The following is a 15,691-nucleotide window of genomic DNA, read 5'->3' on the forward strand; positions in this document are numbered from 1 at the left end:
GGCTGAGTAACTCTGGGGCGCACAGTGGGAATCCTGGGCTCCGCCCCTCGCTATTTGCCTCTTGCAGAGGAGAAGTATTATTTGTCAACTCAGGTGAAATAGAAAAACCCTTGTCTGGCTCCCCAGCCATAGACAGTGCTGCCCTTCCCTCTGTGCATGAGAGAGTGGTGTGGGGACAGAGCAGGGCAGGAGGAGCTGGGGAGATTTGGAGAAGATGGATTTTCTTCACAAGGACTTGTACTCATAGCCGCGGGGTTAACCCAGCGACAGCTCTCGGGCTGAGGCCCAGTAGGGGGTATAAGACACACATGGGTGTATAGCGTAGAGGTACTGCTGGACAAAGGTCTCTTTGTTTCTCTTATAAATGAAGTATTTTCAGGGAGGTCATGAGCTGCATGTGAAAATTGCCCTACCCAATGGTGCTCCTCACTGCCCAGCATGACAGCACGGATCTAGGCTCCGCCCTCTCACTTTCTCTGTTTCAAGCTCAGCCCCTGAACGGTCCGAAGTCCCATTGCTCAGCTGTGATGCCCCAGCTGTGACAGAGCCAAGCCAGTGAGAGTGCAACTGATGTTTTTGTTCTACTGTCAGCGCTACCTGCCAGCTTCCCGCTTTCCTGTCTGTTTAGGTAGCCCCAGCGAACTTAGCTCACTGGGCAAAGCTTCCAAACTAGAGCTGGCCCTAGGAGGTGAGGCTTGGGTCTGGATCTGGATTTAGGCTTAGGCTGGGGTTTGGGACTGACAGTTCCAAATCCCCCTGAGATTTTGGCTCCGTACAGTTGGATGTCAGGTCAGCTGCTGTTGGGAGATTTTTGCCAGCTTAAAATGTTCTCACAGCCGAGCTGGAACCAGAAAACAGGCCCCTTCTGGGTTTGGATCCAAACTGTGAGGGCAAATTCAGATGCAAGGATTTGACTCCACCTCCTCCCCCTGCCTAGAATTCCTAGGGTGTGTTCTGGCCCATCTCAGCCTTGCTTTTGGCAGTTGGTTTGCGGTGACCACACTCTGTCTGCCATCGCTTCCTCAGTTAGCCTGGGCGGGGGTGGCAGAAGTTAAAGGGCCAAGTTGGGTGGCTGGGGATAGAACTTACTGCTAGGAGAGAAGAGGTGAAATTGAATCAATGACAATTTAGGCAGAATATCAGGAAACCTTTCCCAGCGAGGAGACCTGCTAGACAGTGGAATCCTTTCCAAAGAGAAGGGGTGGAAACCACATTGAAATCTAGGCATGACAAAGCCCTGGAGAAGTAACTGCAGGGGATAATTCTGCACTGGTCTTTTCCAACTCCAATTTCTGTGATTTTAAACATACTGCACTCCGAATGCAAGAGAGAGCATGTGGGCTTGGTTGGGAAGTGAAGTGTTAAAAGTTTCAAGGGAGAAAAAAAACCCAGATTAAATAAAGCAAATACAGTTGTGTAAGCTTCATATAATGTAATCAGGTTTGCTTTTATTTGTCCCCTTAATCAGAATGAGTGTAACACTAGCTATTACAAGTGACGGGGAAGGAGCTCTTCCCCACACACACTAATCCGAAGCCAAGTCTTAGAGCCGTCATTAACAGCTCTCTTTTGCTTTGGGTTTGTGTGGGTTTTGTTTTTTTCCATTGCTTTGTGTGAATTTAAGCCTGATTAAATATTTAATTCTTTATTGTTCATTTACTTCTGCTAATGATCAGTGAGTTAGACACAAAGCCGCAGCAAAGCGGGGAAGCGGGCTCATTGAGGGCGCGCTCAGTGACACCGTGTGTGACAGATGCTTTGCGCTCTCCCCCGCTGTCCTCTTCCATCACCTGCGCAAGACCCTGATAAGGTCGCCGGGGCTGGACAGGACCAATTTCCTAGCTTATCAAGCTTTGGCTGCTCCACTAGCTGGGAACACGGCTCCGATAGGATCGTGCCATCTGATCCCTGCATCTCCCAGCCAAGCAGAGGACGATGTTTATTTTGAAATTGTAGCCTGAGCCCCTCTGAAATCAGTCAGTGTGTCAGAAATGTGGCAGGCAGCCGGCTCTCCATGCTCAGACCCATATCAAAACCCCTGGGGGAGAGTTGAATGCTGAAGGCAGCGGTGCCACTTGCCTGCCCTCTCCCCGAAGAATCTCTCCCTCTTTCTCACCCTTCCTTTTAAGGGCTTCGCTGCCAGAGCGACTTTAGCACTAGCCGAAAGTACCGGAGTGCTAGCCTAGGACTTGGGAGACCTGTGTTCAATTCCCTGCTCTGCCACAGACTTCCTGTGTGACCACGAGCAAGTCACAAAGGGTGGGTGCACACCAGCACTGTTTCAAACCACCTGTCAGTGCGCACTAGGGAGCTCTTAGTGCACGTCAGCTGGGTCCAGGCAGACTGTTAGCACAACAGGCTGGAGCTTTACAACCCAGCTTGCACGACAGTAAGTGCTTGTATAGACATGCCCTTATTCTCTCCAGGCCTCAGTTCCCCAGTTGGAAGATTCCCCCAGCTGGAACAGGGGAGGGATAGCTCAGTGGTTTGAGCATTGGCCTGAGAAACCCAGGGTTGTGGGTTCAGCCCTTGAAGGGGCCACTTAGGGATCTGGGGCAAAAATCAGTACTTGGTCCTGCTAGTGAAGGCAGGGGGCTGGACTCGATGAGCTTTCGGGGTCCCTTCCAGTTCTATAAGATAGGTATCTCTCTCTCTATATATATAGATATAAGATGGGGATAATAGTACCACCTGACTTAAGGGGTACTGCCTGAGGGTTGGGAAGTGCTCAGATACTACAGGAAGGGGGCCATCTAAGTAGAGAGATGTGCAGAGAGACTGTCTCTCTGCAGGGCAGATACAGCACCAGGGTAGGTTCCTCACCTCTGCCATGCTGGGACTCCTTGTAGGAGCAAGTTCAGTCTCCATCATCCATTCATGGTTTGGCCATTCTGCTGAGATTGCCAGCAAGAGGCCAGTGAGTGCCGTTTGGGGTGTGAGGTGGACACCTGGGCTGTGACCCACAAACCCATGGTCACCCAAACTATCCAACAGCCACTCGCTGGTGATGAGAGAAAGGGGAGGTTCGTCCCGTGGGAAATGCCCAGAGTTTAGAATTCATTTCTGCCGTGGAACATTAAGTTGAAACATTGGGAAATTTCACCGAATGAAAAATGCCAAAAAGTTTAAATCTCAGCAAAATAATGGGAGGCGTCGAAGCCCCATTTTTCATTTCAAGCTGACATTTTGAAATGAAAAATGTTGCTTGGTTTCAAACGTTGGCTTGAAACGACATTTTCATTTTGATTCCCCTGATCGGAAAATGGGGAAAAAATTCATTAACATTGACATTTTCCCACGGAAAATACTTTACTTTGATGAAACCATGTTTTCCAATGGGAAGACTTTGAGTGTGAAATATTTCATCCATCTCTAGTAACAACTGTCATTCACTGCTGACCAAAACTGGTTGGTACTGGAGAGGTGGAGGTAGAAGTCTCCATACTCCACCCCCTCAGTCAGCCAGCTCCCCCTTCTTTCCCTCCCTGGGTTTCCTGCCGAGACACATGCATGGCTGACTGCTGTACAGAACCAAGCATGCCCTGAAACGTAACGAATCTCAAGGATACGGGAAGTATTTTGGGCTTCTTGTGCTGAGATCCAGCCAGAAAAGTTTGGACACCTATGTCCTTTAGCGAGCTCAGTATTTTGGCAGTTCTTTAATTTGGAAAGGTAGGAAAGGGGGAGATGTTTTCTTATGCTGCAGAACGTCCAAAGAGCTGCTCTGAGGTCTTTGCTGGGTACAGTGTGAATTCAGCTTCTCATTGGATAGATTGGAAGTTAGACTGTGAGTGTGTGTGTGCGCATGTGCCCTCGCTCACATAAATTCAGTGACATTGTTAGCCTGACAAATGCACATTGCCAAAGTGTAAAAAAGCACCAATCCATCGAAGACTCTGAGAGGGGAAGGTAAGGCTGAATGCTGGAGAGGGAGAATGAGTCTGTGGACATTCTGTTCTAATCTAGCCATTGCAACTGCCCTGAAGGCATCTCTTTGCAGATAGGCTCTTCTTGTTCTCCGCTCAGGCAGTGCTTCGCTGCTGCTCAAACAGCCTTACTCCACTGTGGGCAGAGAGGTGGCATGTGGCCAGTCACTAATACAGAGCATGTGTCGAAGAAACAGGTTCCCAGTAGTGACCTCTGCAAGGGCATATTGACTCCCAGGGCACTGTGAATGTAAGGGCAAGGCTGTCCGGTGTAGTCCGATAGCACTTCCCCTCTTCGTACCTTGAGCAACAGCTGGGGGGGATCTTCTAGGTTCCCTGTGTTTTTTAACCCTTTCGTTTTCGCTCTTGCAAACCCCACCCTCCCTCAAACCCTACCTCACTGGAGGCTGGATGTACTCTGTCTGGAGCCTGGCAGTACCAGGTGGTGGCTTGGGGAGGTGAGGGGTATCAATCTAGAGGGATGGTGCCTGTTCATATGGAGGGGACATCGGAGGTAATTTAATCTAAGAGAGCTGTCTGCTGTGCCATGAAGGCTGTATGGCATGCTCCTAGTTTGTATTAACCTGAACTGAGCCCAGAGGCACTGTCACCCGCACATGAACAGTATATGCCATGCACAGCCGGGTAGCTATGTGGAATTACATGAGGAAAACTGTGCCCAGATAATAGCAAGGGGGTGACACATGAAGGGCAGTTCTGAGTTCCCAACTAGTAGAAATAAAAACAGAAGAAGATGGCTGATAGAGTTGGAGGCCTGGGGAGACTTCCCTGTAAGGAAAGATTAAAAAGGCTGAGTTTAGACATGAGACAATAAGAGAGGATGCAATGGCAGAGAGAAGGGAAATCAGGCTCCTCTTTATTATTATTATTATTATTTATTATTTATTATTTGTGTTACTGTAGTGCTTAGATAGGGCAACAAGACAGTCAGTGAACTAGCAAGGCAGCCAATTGAAAACTGACAAAAGGAAATCCTTTTTGACACAATGCATATTTGATCTGTGGAACTCATTGCCACAAGGTATCTTTGAGGACAAAAGCTCAGCAGGAATAAGAAAAGATGAAACATGCCTGTTGATAGAGAAAGCACCCTCGCTTATATTAGATACAGTTGCATTTTGCTTAGAAGCACTATAACCTTCATGCTTTCTGGCGTATGCCAACCACTGACTGATGGGGTTTGGAAGACACTTGCCAATAGAATCATAGAAGATTCTGCTGCCCTCTTTCCTTTTATTAGGATCCTGAACTTGATGGTCTCATGGTCATTGCTGCCCAGGTTGCCACCCACTTCTACTTCCCCAACCAATTCTTCCCTGTTTGTGAGCAGCAGGTCAAGAGGAGCACGGCCCCTAGTTGGTTCCTCCAGCACTTGCACCAGGAAGTTGTCTCCAGCACTCTACAAAAACTTCCTGGATTGTCTGTGCACTGCTATATTGCTCTCCCAGCAGATGTCAGGGTGATTGAAATCCCCCATGAGAACCAGGGCCTGTGCTTTGGAAACTTCTGTTAGTTGTCCGAAGACAGCTTGTCTACCTCATCCTCCTGGTCTGGTGGCCTGCAGCAGATGCCCACCATGACATCACCCTTGTTGCTCTCTCCTCTAAACTTAACCCAAAGACTCTCAACGGGTTTTTCTCCAGTTTCATACTGCAGCTCTGAGCAATCTTACTGGTCCCTTACATACAGTGCAACTCCTCCACCTTTTCTCCTGCACCTGTCCTTCCTGAACAGTTTATACCCATCCATGACAGTGCTCCAGTCATGTGAGTTATCCCACCAAGTCTCTGTTATTCCAATCACATCATAGTTCCTTGACTGTGCCAGGACTTCCAGTTCTTCCTGCTTGTTTCCCAGGCTTCCTACATTCGTGTACAGGCACCTAAGATAACTAGCCGATTGCTCTACTTTTTCAGTATGAATCAGGAGGCCTCCCCAGTTGCATCCTCTTCCATGTGTTTCCTCCCGGTATCTCACTTCCCCACTTAAGTCACCATCCCTTTGCGAACCTAGTTTAAAGCCCTTCTCACTATGTTAGCAAACCTGCCTGCGAAGGTGCTCTTCCCTTTCTTCGTTAGGTGGATTCCATCTCTTCCTAGCAATCCTTCTTCCTGGAACAACATCCCATGGTCGAAGAATCCAAAGCCCTCTCTCTGACACCACCTGCATAACCATGCATTTACCTCCACAATTCGATGGTCCCGACCTGGGCCTTTTCCTTCAACAGGGAGGATGGTTGAGAACACGACTTGCGCCTCAAACTCCTTTATCCTTCTTCCCAGAGCCACGTAGTCTGCAGTGACCTGCTCAAGGTCATTCTTGGCAGTATCATTGGTGCCCACATGGAGAAGTAGGAAGGGGTAGCGGTCCGAGGGCTCGATCAGCAGACATTCCATCACATCCTGAATTCTAGCTCCAGGCAAGCAGCACGCTTCTCGAGTTTCCCGGTCTGGACAGCAGATGGATGACTCTTTCCCCATTAGGAGGGAGTCCCTGACCACCACCACCTGTCTCCTTCTCTTGGGAGTGCTGGTCTTGGAACTCCCATTCCTAGGACAATGCATCCCATGCCTTCCAGTCAATGGGGTCTCCTTCTGATCCCATCTGTCAGATGACTCTTTCAAACCATTATCCACCGTAAAACCTGTGCAGAGAGCCTGAAAATGGTTTCTTACCTCTATCTGCATTGGGGGTACAAGGGTTCTCCTCTTTCTTCTTCTGGAGGTCACATGCTGACAGTTTTCTTCCCCGTTCTGCACTGCCCTCTCAGATTCTTCAGCATGCTGTGCTGCAGTACCAAATGCTGACTTCTGTCCAGAAAATCTTCCTTTTCTCTGATGCAACGCAGGGTTGATACTTGGGTCGCTAGTCCTTTAACCTTCTCCTCCAATATGGAGACCAGCTTGCACTTCCTACAGTCGAAGTTGCTCCTATCCTCTGGGAGAAAGACAAACATGGCACATCCTGTGCAGGTCACAACAGCTGATCGCTCACTATCCATAATGTCTTCTTTCTAAGAGCCTCTTCAGATGTTGTATTTACTGCTCACAGAAGCCTGAAAGGCAAAAAAAAAACCTCTGTGGGAACTCCCCCCAAGCAAACTCTCAGGCAAACACCCTCTGTTTACCTGTCCTCTGTTTGCCACAGATTAGTCCAGAATTGTTCACTAGGGGGTTTCTTTCCCCTTCCTCTGGAGTACCTAGTACTGGCCACTGCTAGAGACAGGGTGCTAGCTAGATGGGCAACTGGCTATACCTGGTATGACAATTCCTATATTTCTTGATCCCCCGCTGCCGTGCCTCTGCCATGCAGCCTGCCTGGTAGTGCCCGTGAAGTCAGATGTGCTTCTCTGAGCTCTCTGCATTGCTGAGGCACAGGATGGGAAGGAGAGTAAGTCCAGGACACTAACAAGGTGCACTGCCCCTTCTTTCTCCAGCACGTCTGCTCCCCAAGCCTGACTCAGGGTGATTGTTTTGTCCCCTCAGGTCCAGGCGAATGTGGAGAAGTCCTTGAGCCTCTTTGGGCAGCTCTTGAACAAGAAGCATTTCCTGCTGACCTTCATCCGCACCTTGGAGGCGCAACGCAGTTTCTCCATGCGGGACCGGGGCAACGTGGCTTCCCTGATCATGACAGCGCTGCAGGGGGAGATGGAGTATGCCACAGGCGTGCTGAAGCAGCTCCTCTCAGACCTGATCGAGAAGAACCTGGAGAGTAAGAACCATCCCAAGCTGCTCTTGCGGAGGTGAGTGTCTGTCTAAAATACATGCTTCGCATGGACTCTGATGGAGCCTCCCCACCCCGTGCTATCGGTACAAAAAGTGCATCATGATCTTCATCGCTGGTGTACGACGCTCCATGAAAGTCCCACTGTGTCTGTGCCTCTGGTGGTGATTCCTGCTCACCCGCCACAGACACTTCTCAGCGAGGGGGCAGCATCAGTGCTGATGCCATTGGCCATGGTGGTGTATCAGAGCATCTTGTTCTGCAGTGTGAAAGCAGAGGTGTTCTGTCCACTGCTCTAGCCTGTGGTTCTGTGGTTCCTTGTGGTCAAACTCCAGAGGGCACAGCAGTTTGGCACGTGAGCCGCTGCCCTGCTCCTGCCTCCTCACCCCTGTGTACGCCTGTGCATGTATTGAAAGTGCACTGTGCCCCCCTTTTGTGATGTGAGGTGTCTTCTCCGTCAGCTGAGTTGGTGGCAGTGGTGGCAGCATCCAATGGATACGACCCTTGGTAAAGCATTTCCTTGGTTGTGTGAGAGATTCACTCAGAAAGATTTCCCTGCGTGAGACGGTTGTGGGACCTTGGGAAAGGCTCCCTGAGTTTGGGATAGTCGGGAGCTCGGAAGTCATGCTTTATTTCAGTGCCTAGAGAACACTGCAGGCAGGGGCGGCTCCAGGCCCCAGCACGCCAAGCGCGTGCTTGGGGCGGCACGCTGCGGGGGACGCTCTGCCGGTCGCCGGGAGGGCGGCAGGCGGCTCCAGTGGACCTCCCGCAGGCGTGCCTGCGGAGTGTCCGCTGGTCCCGCAGCTCCGGTGGAGCATCCGCAGGCACGTCTGCGGGAGGTCCACCGGAGCCGCGGGACCGGCGACCGGCAGAGCGCCCCCTGCGGCGTGCCGCTGTGCTTGGGGCGGCAAAATGGCTAGAGCCGCCCCTGACTGCAGGTTTGTTTTTAAGCCAGGGATTTAGAAGCTATTTGGGAGCAGTTGCTTTCTGCAGTTCTTTGATGTCAGATCGAACCCTTCAGTGCTGGAGATGAAGCTTTCTCAGCGTACCAGGCTGTTCCTTGGAAATGAAACCCTCAATTTCTTCTACTCCCTTGACAATGTGTTTTTCCCTGCTGGGTCCCTCGTGCAGTAATTCAAACTTCCCTATGAGACCTTTGCCTGTGGATTTCCTCCTCACCCCATCCTGGCTCTGGCTGCTTTGAGGTGTAGGGAGAGGCCAGACATGCCCATCCTTCTGTGCTGCCTTTTCAGGCTTCCCAAATTGGCCAATATCAGGTGTCTAGCACCTGTGGGTTCCTCGGCTCGAGGTTAGCCAGGATTCCCTCAGGTCTGTCATTGGACGGGTGCTGTGTTGTATCGGTCGTGGCGCAGGGCCCCTGACACATGTATGTTAGATGGGAGGCTGCAGTGGCAGGAGCCACTGGCAGTACCAACACATTGGACCTGTAACTTGTTGGTCCCCACCTAGTGTTTCAGCAGCGGGCTGTGCCACCCATCTGTGGCTGTGTGAGTTATCTGTGACCCTGACTGCCTCGGGTGCAGTCGCGAGCCCGGCTGGGATGTGTGTGCTTTCCTATCTGCCTTCCCTTCTGTTGGTGTGCGCCTGGCGTGGAGGCTGGGAGCTATGAGGCTGGGGGACATTTCCTCCTTGTCCCGGCTGGGGTCTCAGTCCGGACTGTCTGTCAGCTGAGGTGACTGAACTGGGCAGGACTCAACTGGAAGCCTGTTATTGCTGCTGCTTTTGGAAATGGAGGGGAGTCACTGTTGAGTGAGGAGCTTCCTCCCCTGCCAGAGCCCGAGCCCTCTGTCTCCAGGAGGCTCCCAGTGCCTGGCTTGCATGAGGGACGGAAAACACATCCATGCTTTCCCCAGTGCTAACTCTGGGGCTTCTCATTTGACTTATGTGAGAAGATGTTGAATGAGTGGGGGAGGTGTTGGCATCATGCACTAAAGGCAAATTGATCCATGGCTAACAGCTGCTTGGACAACGGGAACTCCGCGTCATTGGGGATGCTATGTAGAGTTGGAGACCTATGGTGAGCTAGCACAGGCTGCTGCTACCACTGCAGTGATGCTCCCAGCTCCATCTTGCCGGCATCCCAGTACTCCCTCCGGCACCCTGCCATTGCTGCCGGCATTCCAGTGTCCCAGCCAGCATCCCGTGCCCCTGCCATTCCTGCCGGCGTTCCAGCACTCCTTCCGGCCTCCACCATTCTCACTGGCGTTCCAGTGCCCCGGGCCACCTTCCAGCAACCTGGTGCTCCTGGCCTTGACTTAGGCAGTCAGCATCTCCCCACTTCTGAGACTCTCAGCCGATTTTACCTCACCTCAATGGCCTCTGTAGCTGACTCCCTGGTTGGTTGCCACCAAACATATGTGCTGGTCCCTTCCTATGTCTCCTTGGGCAGCAAACCTTCCCCCTTGCCTCTTCAGGGCTTGTCCACATGAGCAGGCAGGCTGGGGGGTTATGCAAGTCAAGTGGATTTTCACAAGCAGCTTGTCTGGCAGGGGGCAGAGACAGGAGCAGGAAGGGAGTGCGAGCAGGCGGCAGCCTTCCAGCTCCACCATGAGTCTGCTCTGCCCCATCAATACTTAATGACAGAGCTGAGCTCTCCTCTCACGGGCCGATGAATATTGAAAGATACACCAAGTGCAGAACAAAACCAATTAATAAACGACACCATCGCAGCGCCTGGCCCCTCCCTGCTTCCTTCCTCTTCCTGGAGCTCGCCTTTCCCCCGCCACGCTGTCCCCTCCCTGCTTCCTTCCTCTTCCTGGAGCTCGCCTTTCCCCCGCCACGCTGTCCTCCTGCTTCCTTCCTCTTCCTGGAGCTCGCCTTTCCCCCACCACGCTGTCCCCTCCCTGCTTCCTTCCTCTTCCTGGAGCTCGCCTTTCCCCCACCACGCTGTCCCCTCCCTGCTTCCTTCCTCTTCCTGGAGCTCGCCTTTCCCCCACCACGCTGTCCTCCCTGCTTCCTTCCTCTTCCTGGAGCTCGCCTTTCCCCACCACGCTGTCCTCTCCTGCTTCCTTCCTCTTCCTGGAGCTCGCCTTTCCCCGCCACGCTGTCCCCTCCCTGCTTCCTTCCTCTTCCTGGAGCTCGCCTTTCCCCCGCCACGCTGTCCCCTCCCTGCTTCCTTCCTCTTCCTGGAGCTCGCCTTTCCCCCGCCACGCTGTCCCCTCCCTGCTTCCTTCCTCTTCCTGGAGCTCGCCTTTCCCCCGCCACGCTGTCCCCTCCCTGCTTCCTTCCTCTTCCTAGAGCTCGCCTTTCCCCGCCACGCTGTCCTCCCTGCTTCCTTCCTCTTCCTAGAGCTCGCCTTTCCCCGCCACGCTGTCCTCTCCTGCTTCCTTCCTCTTCCTAGAGCTCGCCTTTCCCCCGCCACGCTGTCCTCTCCCTGCTTCCTTCCTCTTCCTGGAGCTCGCCTTTCCCCTGCCACGCTGTCCTCTCCCTGCTTCCTTCCTCTTCCTAGAGCTCGCCTTTCCCCCGCCACGCTGTCCCCTCCCCGCTTCCTTCCTCTTCCTGGAGCTCGCCTTTCCCCCGCCACGCTGTCCTCTCCCTGCTTCCTTCCTCTTCCTAGAGCTCGCTTTTCCCCCGCCACGCTGTCCCCTCCCTGCTTCCTTCCTCTTCCTGGAGCTCGCCTTTCCCGCCACGCTGTCCTCTCCTGCTTCCTTCCTCTTCCTAGAGCTCGCCTTTCCCCCGCCACGCTGTCCTCTCCCTGCTTCCTTCCTCTTCCTAGAGCTCGCCTTTCCCCCGCCACGCTGTCCCCTCCCTGCTTCCTTCCTCTTCCTAGAGCTCGCCTTTCCCCCGCCACGCTGTCCTCTCCCTGCTTCCTTCCTCTTCCTGGAGCTCGCCTTTCCCCTGCCACGCTGTCCTCTCCCTGCTTCCTTCCTCTTCCTGGAGCTCGCCTTTCCCCCGCCACGCTGTCCCCTCCCTGCTTCCTTCCTCTTCCTGGAGCTCGCCTTTCCCCCGCCACGCAGTCCTCTCCCAGCTGCCTTCCTCATCCTAGAGCTCGCCTTTCCCCGCCACGCTGTCCTCTCCTGCTTCCTTCCTCTTCCTAGAGCTCGCCTTCCCTGCCACGCTGTCCTCTCCCTGCTTCCTTCCTCTTCCTAGAGCTCGCCTTTCCCCAGCCACGCTGTCCACTCCCTGCTTCCTTCCTCTTCCTAGAGCTCGCCTTTCCCCTGCCACGCTGTCCTCTCCCTGCTTCCTTCCTCTTCCTGGAGCTCGCCTTTCCCCCGCCACGCTGTCCTCTCCCCGCTTCCTTCCTCTTCCTAGAGCTCGCCTTTCCCCTGCCACGCTGTCCCCTCCCTGCTTCCTTCCTCTTCCTAGAGCTCGCCTTTCCCCCGCCACGCTGTCCTCTCCCTGCTTCCTTCCTCTTCCTAGAGCTCGCCTTTCCCCCGCCACGCTGTCCTCTCCCTGCTTCCTTCCTCTTCCTGGAGCTCGCCTTTCCCCTGCCACGCTGTCCTCTCCCCAGCACCGCAGCACCTGAGGGCTCCAGGAGAAGGGACCTGTGGAGTCAAGGACAGCCACAGAACCTTCTTCCTGGACTTGGTGTGAGCCTTTGAGGAGGGTGGGGGTGGCCCAGAGGACGTGGTATTAGCCTGCCACCAGAAGGGAGCAGGGGATCTGGACAGTAATTCTTCACCCCCGCAGCCTGCCAGCCAAGCCGAGGGGGAGGTGTGTGGATGTACTCAGGATTTCCAATGTCTGCTGGCCTCTGCATGGATGGCACTTAGGGGCTTGCTGCTCATTGGGCGTAGAGCTCAATTTCCAAAGAGTGGAATTATTCATTGGCAGTACCAGGATGGGAAGGTCCCAAAAGGGCTTCCACTAACCACCTCCTGTCTGTCTGTTTCTCTTTGGGTGACTGCTTCCCCTTCCTGTGCCACGGTTTTCCCATCTGTAAAATGGGGGTGACCCAGACCTCCCGGGAGTGCCGTGCTCTTTAATGTCTGCCCTGAGTGCAGATAGGCGGTGCCTGGGAAGGACACATGGACCAAGTTCTGGCCCTTGACCTGGGGATGTGACCTTGTGCGTTTCCTTTCTTTGCACAGTCTCACCATTATCATCCTCCCCAGCACTCTGCTCGCACCGTCTTTCTCCCCCCCTTCGCAACCGCTCTCCCATTTACATACGACAACTGGTTTCACTGAAATATTTAAGCCGGATGATCAGATCGTGTGTCACTTGGAGCATTGCAGAGCCGCCGCCAAGCAAAGCTCCAGAATCAAGCAAATCAATATCAGTAAAAGGAGAGTGAATGAGCCCTGGCTTGGGGAGCCCCCGGCAGCCGTCTCCTCCAAATCGTGGCAGCGGTCCAAGGCCGGTGAGGAAAGCAGGCCCAGCCCTCGCTACCTCTGTCTCGGCTTGCACAGGTGCAGGAGGAGTTTGTGTTCTCAGAGGGCCTAAGCAGCGCGGAGGATTTAATGCAGCAGGTGTTTATTGAGGTGCATCAGAGGAGCTGTGAGGGGCCCACAAGTGGAATAGCAGGGGGGAACTGACAGGCAGGAGCAAGGGGTCCTGGCAGAGAGCAGTGTGGGGGTCAGGCCTCAGTAGCAAGGAATGCTGCAGGGCAGGATTGAGGTGTACTGGCCACAGCTAGTCCTAGCTTGATCCCCTTCTTTTTACTCTCATTTAATTGTTGTGTGGTTATGTTTAAGGAATGAACCGATTTCCACCAGTCCCCATGCCCTCACACGCACACTCGTCCTCCTCCAGCCTTTGTAGTCGGCTGCTGGTGGGTCAGGGGGTGGGATCGAACATCAAGAGTAACAGGATTAACTTTAACCAGGCCGAGGAGATGTGTTGTTTAGTTATTTTACTGTTGTATAATCCCCTCTAACTGTGCACCTGGCCCCAGCGCAGATAAATACAAACGTCCGCTTGTAACCAGGACTGTGGAACAATCTCCCGAGGGAGGTGGTAGAAGCTGACTTGAAGTGAACGGGAGGGGCTATTCTGGAACTCTTGTACAATCCGGAGGGTTGGGGCGGGATGTCTGTTAAACTTCTTCATTTTCATCCTCTGGTTCCCTCTTTCCCACGATACCTTCTCCTTCTCACATGCAGAGCAGGCTGAGATGGGGACAGGACTGACCAAAAGCAGATCAGATGAAATTAACACTAGGAAAGGCGATCTGCTCCAAACAATCTGTGATCATTAATTGTTCCCTTCCCATCCTCCCCGCGTGGCGTTCCTTTGTATCACGGGGACGCGGCTCAGAGTCCGCATGGCTCCAAGCGTTGGGGTTTTTTTTGTTTTTTAAATAAAGGCTTTTTTCTGTGTTCCTCTTCGCTCCCCCGGTGCAGCGGGAAGGCAGTTACCTTCTCGAGGTCATTAGTGTGGCTTGTGCTTTTGTGAGCATCTGCATTCGAAAATAGCTGATCTGATGATTAATGGATGGAGCAGCCGAAAAAGCATAACTAGAGAATTTCAATGGGAACTGTCTGGGTTTTTTCTTTTTAAGGAAGTGTGAGTGGCTTTTAAAGAAATGAATGTGTTAAAGAGAACGTTGATCCTGGGGACAGTGCGAGGCCTGTCATGTGCAGAGACATGCACGTTGCAAGCAAACACTGTGCAAGTTTTCCCCATGCAGCCTGCCTGATTCACCTCAATCCAGGCCTGCATCATTCGCTGCTGTTCCATTCCTGCCCCGCCTCACTGCCAGCCTGTAGCACCCTCTCTTATTCCAGACCGAGGCTTCTCACACAGCTCTGTCAGTGCACTTCAATCCTGACCCACATCATCCCCTGCTATTCCTCTCCTGGGCCCCTTCACACAGATCTCATGCCTGACCTGCAGTCCCTACTATTCCAGTTCAGGCCCTCTGCTGTCCAGACCTGGCTAGCTGTGCTGGAATTTTAGGTGGTTTTGTGATATTCCTGAAGGTGCAATTTTGCGCTCCCTGTCCCTGCTGTCCTCCAGTGTTTTTGCCCATGATGTGATCCAGATTCGAACTGAGCTTTCCAGAAGCAAGAGGCTGCTTACAGAGCTGCTGCACCCCCGAAGTTTGATAAGCATCACTTTATCTATCAGTCTCTGTGTTTCAGCGCCTTGTGGTGCCAGCACTGACTGACAGCTCCATCAACGATTGCTCCAAACTCCTTCTCCATCACATTCACCTTGCTGGGAAACAGGCATGTGCCGCACAAGGACCCAGGATCACCAGTCAGCCCACTTCCACTCCACCGCCAGGGATCTGGTCATAGGGGATAAACCCCCCCGTTCCTGGTTGAGGATCCTTGTTCAGTGCTCCAAAGGAACACGGAAGACAACCTGAGTTTCCAGTCGGTTCATGTGTAGGGTGCATTGCTTGTGCAGAATGGATGGGCTAATGTGTGAGCGCCACTGTCCTTTACTGGCTGAAATCAGATCTGCTCAACCATGTGTCATAGGCCATGCATTGCTAGCAGCTTATGGTGATTCTTCTTTAGCTCAAGTGGCAGGGGCCTGAGCTTCTGGAGCAGAAGGATCAGAGACGTACCCCAGCTGTTCCCAAAGTTTTGCATGGCCTAGGTGTGCAGCCTGGTGACAAATATGGTGTTCTAGATGGCCATGGATTTGTTATAATATTCGTATTGGATGCCTCAAACGCTCTCCTCCCATTGAAGACATTAAGAGGAACCCCAGTGGGTGAAATTTATGAGATCAAGCTCCCCAGTTAAGGAGGATTGTAGAGGAAACTGACCAGCCCCAGAGTGGGACACCTGGAAAAACAGGCCAGAGATCTCATGTAGCTGTGGGTGGGAGGGGCATACCAGGGAGGGAATGCATGGCAGAGCACAGCACAGGCTTATTTGCATTGCTGCAAGGATCCCCTGGGGACAGGAGCCCTGCCTGCTGTCTCCTCCCTACTGAGGTGATGCTGACAGGGAATGGAGTCAGCTCTGCTTCTCCCTCCGGCTAGATTCCTGTGGTTGAGTCCTGCAGGTGAGCAGGCTCCGCTCTAATGAGCTCTCCCTGGGGCATGCTGGGATTGACTCCCAAGGGGGCCATCTTCAGATTTTTGTCATGGCAACCCCCAG

At 53.0% G+C, this 15,691-nt stretch overlaps 1 protein-coding gene across 4 annotated transcripts in view; it reads left to right on the top strand.

The window, feature by feature from the left end:
• The window catches only part of PLXNA1 (plexin A1), a 267,745-nt gene that overhangs the window by 214,724 nt on the left and 37,330 nt on the right, over nt 1-15,691 (top strand). For all 4 annotated transcript variants that reach the window (XM_039547182.1, XM_039547183.1, XM_039547184.1 and 1 more), the window contains exon 22: nt 7,433-7,689. In XM_039547182.1, the coding sequence (XP_039403116.1) occupies nt 7,433-7,689 (257 nt within the window). The remainder of the gene's footprint in view (nt 1-7,432; nt 7,690-15,691) is intronic.

The sequence above is a fragment of the Mauremys reevesii genome, linkage group 7 (genome assembly GCF_016161935.1).
Source record: "Mauremys reevesii isolate NIE-2019 linkage group 7, ASM1616193v1, whole genome shotgun sequence".
Classification (NCBI taxonomy): Eukaryota; Metazoa; Chordata; order Testudines; family Geoemydidae; genus Mauremys; species Mauremys reevesii.